The sequence below is a fragment of the Crocodylus siamensis genome, chromosome 2, assembly GCF_052110815.1.
Source record: "Crocodylus siamensis isolate JL-2025a chromosome 2, ASM5211081v1, whole genome shotgun sequence".
NCBI classification, from domain to species: domain Eukaryota; kingdom Metazoa; phylum Chordata; order Crocodylia; family Crocodylidae; genus Crocodylus; species Crocodylus siamensis.
In genome coordinates, this window is record NC_143396.1 from 26422508 (window position 1) to 26432525 (window position 10018).

At 47.8% G+C, this 10018-nt stretch overlaps 1 protein-coding gene across 1 annotated transcript in view; it reads left to right on the forward strand.

Annotated features, from left to right (window-relative positions):
* EVC2 (EvC ciliary complex subunit 2) overlaps nt 1-9756 on the forward strand; it is a 181904-nt gene extending 172148 nt beyond the window's left edge. Inside the window, exons 19-20 of the mRNA XM_090035570.1 lie at nt 7269-7370; nt 7856-9756. Of these exons, the coding sequence (XP_089891696.1) occupies nt 7269-7370; nt 7856-8126 (373 nt within the window). The 3' untranslated portion in view covers nt 8127-9756. The remainder of the gene's footprint in view (nt 1-7268; nt 7371-7855) is intronic.
* Nucleotides 9757-10018: the final 262 nt, after the last annotated feature.

The window sequence follows — 10018 nt, forward strand, 5'->3', positions numbered from 1 at the left end:
ACAACAGCAGTGATAACAAAAGAACAAGCAGATGAGTAGTTTCCTTGCTAAAATGTTCTTTGAAGGGAAATAAAAACCCTATGTGAAATAGCAAATTTTTTATCTATATCAAGATCGTTTCAAATATCTTAGCAATAATCTGCCTAAGTTTGGGAAAGGAAAAATGTGATGTATGGACTTCACAGTTATAGTAAATGACTTTGTTTTGCAATATTTTCTTTCCATATTTTTACTTATTGCAGCCTTTTTTATTTTACGTTTATTGGCTTCAAATGCATTTAGTTATCAACAATGTTTCTTTTCACTGTTGATATTGGTAAATTTAGACTAAGTGTGAAGGCAGTAAGTATTGTAAAAAATAATAGGCCTCTGGCAGATGTTACTTCTATCAAGCAATGGGCAGTTCAGTAAAAACTATCACACTATGGCTAAGTATAGACATTCCAAAAGCCCGAGCCTGAATTGATTTGAGCTTTGCAGGTTAATCTAACCTGTGTAGATTGAACTGGCAAGCAAGTGAATAGACATTCACTTTTGATTCTAGAAATTCAGCCACATTCTTGCAATGGCTCAGGGCAGAAGCTGGGGGTACTAGAGCAAGCCCTCCCTTCCCTTCTGCAGTGGCCAGGCAGTAGGGAAACAGAGCGGAAGGAGGGGGTATGGCCAGGCCCTGGCAGGCCTGAGTATGAATGGGAAGGGATTTAACCCCCCACCCTGGCCTACAGGGACCCCAGATGTGGTGTGCCTGGAGGGGGAGCAGGCAAGGAGCGCTTACCAGGCTTTGGAGGCAGGAGGGGTTTATTCTCCCCTCTTCCCCCTGCCCTGACCCCAACCATGGTCTGCCTCACTGGAGCAAAGCAGCCCCTGCTGGAGCAGCAATTGTGGAGGGACCCTGAAAGGGGTTGTGCTACCATGGCCTGACAAACCCCAGCTGGGTTCCCCCAAGGAGGGAGGACTAAACCCCCTTCCTTTGCCTCCAAGGACCACACCATTGCCTCTGAAGTGGGGAAGGGCCCTGACAGGGGCTGCTGCACCCCAGCCAGGCAAACCCCATCTGGGGCCCCATGGAAAGAGGGGAGGGAGGGGAGAATAAACTCCCTTCCTGCCTGCTTCACCTTAGGAGTCCATGTCAGCCAGCAGCTGGCCACACTCCCACCCCTGCTTCTGGAGAGGCAAGGGGAGGCGGGACCCTGACAGGGACTGCTCTGTCCCAGCGAGGCAGACCCCAGCTGGGATCCCGTGCGGGGAGAGGACAAGGAGAGGGGAATAAATCCCCTCCCTGCCCCTTTGCCTTAGGGGGCAGTGCCAGGCTGGCCTCATTCCCACCCCCAGTGTAGCTAGAGAACAGAGGGGTGGGACCAGCCCTGCTCTCTGAAGCAGGCAGCCCAGCCCAGCCCAGCCCAGGGCTGAAAAGCATGCTCTCCTTTAAACTCTCATTTAACTTAAACCAGGAAGGGGTCTTATGGACAGAAGTTCCATAAACCGGTTTGATCCCAATCTGTTAAATCTGATACTATTTTCAACCAGGTTTATCTTAAACTAGTTTTGACCATTTTGAAACTGGTTTATGTGCACTGAACTTTTGTTCTTTTACACATTTAAACCAGTTTCTGATCACTTAAACCAGTTTATGTGTAACTTCTGTCCCTAGCGCATGTGACCAGTTTCACATTCAAAAGGGAAGCTGTCGGGGGGAGCATTTGGAAACCTGCTCTGCCAGTGTTGCCAGCAAGGAGAGCTCCTAGCAGGGGCTGTCATCCCTGTCTGCAGTTGTGCTGAGACTAAGAGATCAGCTGGGCTCCCCCTGGATGAACAAGATACTCCTCCAACCCTTGTGCATATCTGGGGAAACTCTGTGAAGGGCAGGGGGCAGGAGTGGCAGGGCTCAAAGTTCTCTCCCCCATCTCTCTCTGTGTCAGTCAAGTAAAGCATGTCACTTGAGTGTTGATTTATACTTTCGGTTTCGAAGAGAAGTGCTAATGGCTTCGTAAAGCATCAACCTTGAATGCTAGTTGAAGAAAGAGAGGCTAGGCAGTGAGTCATGATATCATCCAACAGCCACGCCCCCGCTCCCTCGAAGCCCCCCAGACACACCCCCAGCAGCCGCGGAGCCCCCTGCCGACCCCCAACACTGCTGGAGGAAAGCAGGGCTCATCGTGGGAAGAGGTTAACCCTTCTCTGACTAGGAGGAGGCAGCTGCGTGGAGCCCAGCCGGGTCAAGCCCCCGCCCAGGCCCCTACTTGGCCCAGCCCCCCAGGGAGAGAGAAAGATAGGAGGGGGTACTCACCAGTCCCCCTCCAGTAGGACAGGGCCCCCCAGATCCCGGGCAGGGCCCCCCCCCCTTGCTCGAGAGCAGCTTTCTCCAATGGTGGGCCCACTTCACATGCACGCAGTTTAAAAGGGCCCGCCAACAGCAAAAAAAACCCCAGTTAGGCTCCGGAGCGGCAAGAGATGCACAGGTGAAAGCCCGCCATGCCCCTGCTCCCCCAAAGCCTCCCAGACACCCCCAGCAGCCGTGGAGCCCCCCACCAACCCCCAGCACAGCTGGAGGCAAGCAGGGCTTGTGGTGGGAAGGGGTTAACCCCTCTCTGAGTGGGAGGAGGCGGCTCCGTGTCAAGCCCCTGCCCAGGCCCCTACTTCACCCAGCCCCCCAGGGAGCCATGTGACCAGGCTGCGCAAACAGGCACACTTGTCTTCTGGCACGTGAGTTTGCGCGGAGTTTGCACAGGAGGGGGGACGGGAGGGCCCATGACCCTGCCTGCAAAGTCCCCAGGGTAGATAGTCCCAGCCGTAGCCAGCCTACGAGAGGCATGACATGGATGGGCACGTGATGCACCCCAAGGGTCCCCCTGGGCTCCGTGGCCCCCCCCTCGGGCACCTCAGAGACCACCACCCAGACAGAGCCCATGGTTCCGGGCTTCATGCAGACAGAGCCTCTGGCTCTTGACTGTGGGGCTGCCTGTCCCTTTTTCAGGCTCTGGGGCCTGACAGCATGCCCACCTCCCCGTGTGGGGTCTGCTCCCTTTTGGGGTCTCTGGCATGCCAGCTGGAGGAGCTTCAGGCCACAGTCCAGAGACTGCATGCCATCAGGGACTGTGAGCAGGAGATTGACTCCTGCTGCCAGGCCCTTCTCCCCCGGGAGCTAGAGGGTAGGCCACCATCTCCCTCCAGGACAAAGGAGGACTCCGGGACCTCCCACTCTGTCCAGTCAGGGGCACAGACCAAGGTGGTCAAGGGCCCTAAGGCCTGCCGCACCAAGGCCCCTGCCCCACCAGAGCTTAGCAACAGGTACACACCTCTTGCTGCTCCATCAGAGCCTGCTGAGTTGCCAGCTCCCACAGGTTCAACTACAGCTACCGTCCCCGCTCTCCTCAAGACAAAACAAGGTGTCTGTTGTGGAAGACTCCAATCTGAGGGGGACTGAGGGGGCAATCTGCCGCCCCGACCCCTTAGCCTGGGAAGTATGCTGCTTCCCAGGGACATGCATCTGGGACATGGCGGAGAAGATTCCAAAGCTCCTCCAGGCCACAGACCACTATCTTATGCTCCTTATTCATGTGGGCACCAATGACACAGCTCAGAGCGCTCCCAGCCGGATCATGAGGCACTACAGGGATTTGGGTGCGGGACGAAAGGGTCTGGGGGCAGAGGTGGTGTTCTCATCGATCCTCCCAGTCTGAGGCTATGGGCTGAGGAGGGAGAGGAGGATCCACATAGTGAACCAAAGAAGGGTTTGGCTTCCATGACAACAGCCTGCTCTTTGGTGAGAGAGGCAGCGAGCTGCTGGGAAGAGATGGCCTCCACCTATCTCCCCTGGGGAGGAGGCTCTTCTCAGCCAGACTGGCTCACCTGTTCCAGCGGGCTATATAAACTAAGCCAGCTGAGGGGCGAGGGGACAACTGCCACTGCTGGCCCGTTGAGCAACCCTTGCAAAGCCAGTGGCCCAAGGCACTTAAGGGAGCCCACCCTTGCCCCAGCCCTGGTACAATCTGTGGCAAGAACCCCCAAGGGGACACTTGCCTGCCTGTACACAAATGCCAGGAGCTTGGGGAACAAGCAGGAGGAGCTCATCTCCTGCTCAATGCAAATAATTATGATGTCATTGGGATAACAGAGACCTGGTGGGACTCCACCCATGACTGGACCTCAGGTATAGATGGCTATACCCCGTACAGGAGGGATTGTGTAGATAAAAGGGGAGGGGGTGTAGCTAGAGACCCTCTGGGTTAAAATTTGTGGGCAACATGGCACAGGGGACACAGCGGTAGGAGTCTACTACAGACTTCCCATCCAAAGTCCTGAGCTTGACCAGGAGTTCGCCCGGGAACTGGCTGCAGCCACATGCTCCAGAACCATGGTTGTCATGGGTGACTTCAATTACCCGGACATCTCATGGGAGGATCACTCAGCAAAATCTGAGCGGTCGCAAAGCTTCCTCTTGTGCGTGGATGACCTCTACCTGACTCAAGAAGTCTGTGGGCCAACGAGAGGCAAAGCGCTGCTCGACCTGGTACTGGCTACGGGGGACGACCTAATCTGTGACCTAGTGATCGATGGGAAGCTGTGTGACAGTGACCACGAGCTGATCACCTTCACCATCTGCCGTAAAGCTGACAAGTCAGTCAGCAACACAGAAGTCCTTGACTTAAGAAAAGCCGACTTTGACAAGCTTAAGAGGCTTGTCAGTCAGGCCCTAAGGGACCATGACCCAGGGAGAGGGGAGTTCAAGAAGGGTAGTTGCTCCTCAAGGGAGTGATCCTCAATGCACAAGCTAAGTCTATTTCAACATGGAGGAAAGGCAGCAAGAGGGCACAACAGCCCCCCTGGCTCTCCAGGGACCTAGTAGACCTAAGGCTAAAAAGAAAAGCCTACAAAGGATGGAGAATAGGATTCAACTTCAAGGAGGATTATTCTGCACTGGTCCGGTCCTGCGGGGAAAAATCCAGGAAAGCCAAGGCTGCAACTGAACTCCAACTAGCTTCGCTCATCAAGGACAATAAGAAGTCCTTTTTCAGATACGTGGGGAGCCGGAGGAAAAGCAAGGGCAACACTGGACGCCTGCTGAACCAGATGGGGCAACTGACAACTGACGTCCAGGAAAAAGCCAACCTATTAAATGGGTACTTTGCGTTGGTCTTTCATCAGTACCATGGGACACCCATGCCCACTATGGGACGGGGAGGTCCAGGTGGGGGAGATCCCCTGCCCTCCATAAATGCTGACCTCATGAAGGAACATCTTGAGAAGCTGGATACCTTCAAGTCAGCCAGCCCTGACAATCTACACCCTGGGGTACTCAAGGAACTGGCGAGCATCATAGCCCAGCCACTGGCACAGATCTTTGAAAACTCCTGGCGATCTGGTGTAGTGCTTGAAGACTGGAAAAAGGCCAATGTGGTGCCTATCTTCAAGAAAGGGAGGAAAGTGGATCTGGCTAACTATAGGCCCATCAGCCTGACTTCTGTTCTGGGGAAGATCTTAGAAAAGTTTATTAAAGAGGCCATCCTTAATGGATGAGCTGACACCAACATCTTAAGGCATAGCCATCACGGGTTTGTTGTATGTAGGTCTTGTTTGCCCAATCTCATTTCCTTCTACAACCAGGTGACCTATCACCTGGACAAGGGAGAAGAGATTGATATCATATATCTTGACTTCAAAAAAGCCTTCAATCTGGTATCCCATGATCACCTCTTGGTGAAACTGGCCAATTGGCCTTGGGTCCACTATGATCCGCTGGCTGGGAAATTGGCTCTGTGGTCGGACCCAGAGGATTGTAATTGATGGCAGTCACTCATCATGGTGTCCTGTGACCAGTGGGGTCCCCCAAGGCTCTGTCCTTGGACTCATATTGTTCAACATCTTCATTAATGATGTGGACATTGGAGTCAGGAGCGGACTGGCCAAGTTCACCGATGACACCAAACTTTGGGGCAAAGCATCCACACCACAAGACAGGCGGGTGATCCAGGCTTACCTGGAGAGGCTCAGAAAATAGGCGGATGAGAACCTGATGGTGTTTAACCCCGAAAAATGCAAGGTTTTCCACCTTGGGAGGAAAAACCTGCAGCATCCTTATAGGCTCGGCAGTGCTACGCTGGCTAGCACTACGGAAGAAAGAGACTTGGGGGTCATCATAGACCACAAGATGAACATGAGCCTGCAATGCGATGCTGCGGCTACTAAAGCGACTAAAATGCTGGTTTGCATCCATAGATGCTTCTCAAGCAAATCCTGGGACATCATTCTCCCCTTGTACGCGGCCTTGGTGAGGCCGCAGCTGAAGTACTGCATCCAGTTTTGGGCTCCACAATTCAAAAAGGATGTGGAGAAGCTTGAGAGAGTCCAGAGAAGAGCTACGTGCATGATTAGAGGTCAGAAAAACAGACCTTACGACAAAAGCATAGGCTCAGGGGTGATCTGATGGCCACCTATAAGTTTATCAGGAGTGCCCACCAGGATCTGGGGGAACGTTTGTTCACAAGAGCACCCGAAGGGAAGATGAGGTTGAAAGGTCATAAACTACTGCGAGACCATTTCAGGCTGGACATAAGGAAGAATTTCTTTACTGTCTGAGCCCCCAAAGTCTGGAACAGCCTGCCATTGGAGGTGGTTCAAGCACCTCCATTGAACACCTTCAAGAGCAAATTGAATGCTTATCTTGCTGGGATCCACTGACCTCAGCTGACTTCCTGCCGTTTGGGCAGGGGCTGGACTCAGTGATCTTCCGGGGTCCCTTCCAGCCCTAATGTCTATGAAATCTGCTACTATGCCCTTGGGCAGCAGATTTAAGCAGAAAGTGGGGGAGGGAGAAGAAGAGGAAGAGAGAGTTGTCTATCCTGGGATACTGGAGGACCTGGCCAAATACTATCACCTTATGTGTGACAGGCCACACATTAAAATTAAAGTTTGATAGGAACACACTTTTAAATGTTCTACATTTTTTTCACATTCATAGCCTGTTGGTCATTTTTATTTTATGGGCCATTTTTTTATTGTGTGATAATTGTTTTGCATGTGTAGTGTCTAAATGTATTGTTCAATTAACCAGTTAATTGCACAGTAAATGCAACATCTGCCAGGGGCCACTTGTAGGTTGCAATGTGAACTATCAAAACAGTACATTAGTCCTTTGTAAAGATATGAATTTGTTTGAAATCTATGTGATATAATATGAAACACCTTGAATTAACTTACAGAATGTATTCAAGTTACTATCAACATGCATGTTGAGAACTAAAATTATAGTGAAAATATTATTTTCTCAGGAAGCACCAAGGGACCTGGCAAGCATTAGAGAGCAAACTAAGAGAAGATCTGATAAGGAAAGATTTGGAGAATATGCATTGCACAAACAAGAGAAAAGAGAGGTAAAGGAAACATCAGTTTTAACTGGGGAAAATTGACAACATTTGTACCATGTATCATTTCCCAAGAGTATTTCTCTTGTGAGAAGTGTTTTAGAAATCTTGAAAATATTCCTTTATGTATATATCACTTGACTATTTCACTGTTTCTAGAAATACACGTGATCACGTTGCTCATATTTCAGAATACTTTATACACACTTTCACTGCAATAATATTAAAGTTGCCCATTCACATTTGTTTCACTTTTTACATACTTTTCCCTTTGGTTTTAGCCGTTGCAATAAGGCTATGTACTTTATTAAATATTGTATTTCATGCAAAGTAGTAGTAAATCAGGTAGTGGGAAATGGGGGCAGGAATAGAAATGATGTTTAAATCTAGGTATGGTTTTCTGGGTTCTGATTATGCAGTCAAGTCTTCCACTTTGTAACAAACTGTCTTTTTTTATAATAACTTTTAAATTCAATTTGTTTTTCTTCATTTAGCCTGATAAAGAAACAGCAACTTGCACTTATGGAAAGAGCATCATTCTTTCATCTGGAGTGTTTGTCTAGTCACCCTTTTGTGGAAACTTCCAGCCAGTCCAATTCACTCAACACTGCAACTGCAGAGGCCATAGAGCTGCTTGGCACTGGAGAGAAGATATTTCTCTTCCGTGATGAAGTAGATCCAGTATTTTGTTTGCATAGTGCTGCAAAGAAAAAGAAAAAGAATTTTCTCAATTCCAAAAAGGCTGTTTTTGCAAGCATGGAGTGATGATGGATGGAGAAATCAACTGAGTGCATCCATGGTTGCATTTTTCACTGTGCACTTTTCTGAAGAGCTGACTAATTAGCTCTGCAGTGAAGCATCACAATCTACACATGCATTGGTATTAGGGCACAGTAAATTAATTAATTCCACCATAGGATAGTACTGTCCGGGACAGTACTACCCTACAGTAGAGTGTAACTCCACCAAAAGGCACATGTAGACAGTGACCAGGGCTGCCTGGGGCACAAGGAGGCTGCCTGCTGCCTAGGCCCAGACTATAACACCCTCATGCCCCAGCCAGCTCCTCTGATGCCACCACCTGGAGACCCTGCCAGTGTGGGGCTGCGCCACCCTGGCTCAGACTGCTGTGGTCTTGGGTACACATGTAAACACTGCACCCAGAAGCAGCTGACGCTAGCATGAACTATACTGATTTTATTTCTGCACATTAATTGAATACATAGTTGCACCCAGTTTGAGAAGGGAATTTTTTTTCCAAAAAGATTACGAAAAAGGCTACAGTGTACAGTTTATATATTTTTAAGCAAACAGTTTTTGTTTAAGTTTTTATATTATGTTTTTATCAGTGTAAATAGTTTCATTTTTAAACCTGGATCCTGTCCTCCATCATCCGTCAGTAAGCAGCATATGCCTAGTAACTACTCCATTTGTACCTACAAGTGCCAATAGTGAATTTATATGGTGCACATAATGGAGGGCGGGGGTCTAGCCCTCACAAAAATCATTTTTTCTTATTTTAGCATGGATATTACTATGCTTTATATTTTTTATAATTGTTTATATGTCTAGTTAATTTATTATGTGGTATGAATCCCCGATTATCTATATTGTAGGTTACAGTCTTAAGTACAGATAATTATAGGGGAAAATTGTATTGTGCCAGCTGTCAAAATTTGGTCATTTATGTGCTGTTAATCATCACTGTTGAAATTGGATTTTAATTTTGCAAATTGTTTCTTAAAATTACAGCTAATAGATCAGATCCTCCAAACACAGATACATGCATTTAATATGAGCAGCTCTGAGGGCTTCAGTTTTTATCAAGTTCGGCACAGGCATACATTTTTATAGGACCCGCCTTAATCTTTATACTGGTGGAGCAATAATATTGCATTTGTTCACATTAAAAAGAGAAAATGGAAAAGGGGTAGGCAGTATTTTCAAAAGGCAGTATGGAGTATGATATTGCTTGGTATCATAGTTTTAGTTGTATTTTGAAGGTACTAGTCCTGGATTTTAGGAAATCTATCAGAAATTCAGTTTCCATTTAAAAAAAATTAAGGTCCTAATCTTCAAAGTTGATAAAAAAGCTTGAAAACTTGCATCCTAAAAGCAACAACAGGCAAATAAAAAGAACCCAAACATTAATATGTTTTAATAATTCACATATTTAAGTCTATCACATGATGTTTGGAACCTGATTTACAGTTTTGGAATGCTAATGAATAAAATACTGCTTGTAGGAGTGGTCATATATTCAATATATTTTTTTATGTAAACCAGGTTGCAATTGATGTTAAAGGTGGCAGCTCTGGATTTATTGTAAAAATAAACAGAAAAATGGTATTTCTTGACAAGCTAAAAACTTTATAATAAACTATGGAACCACTAATGTTTCTTTCTTACATTAACACATTTATGTGTACTGTATACACTCTGCCTACCCTGGAAATTTTCAAGAGGAGACTGGATAGTCACTTTTCTGGGGTCCCCTGACCCCAGCTGTCTTTCCTGCCTGGCACAGAGGGCTGGACCCAATGATCTTCTGAGGTCCCTTCCAGACTTTCAATCTATGAATTGAATTATGACCTGATAATCTAAATTATTTCTCATCTTGTTTTTCAGTTAGCTAGCAAAAATTACTATCTCCACTG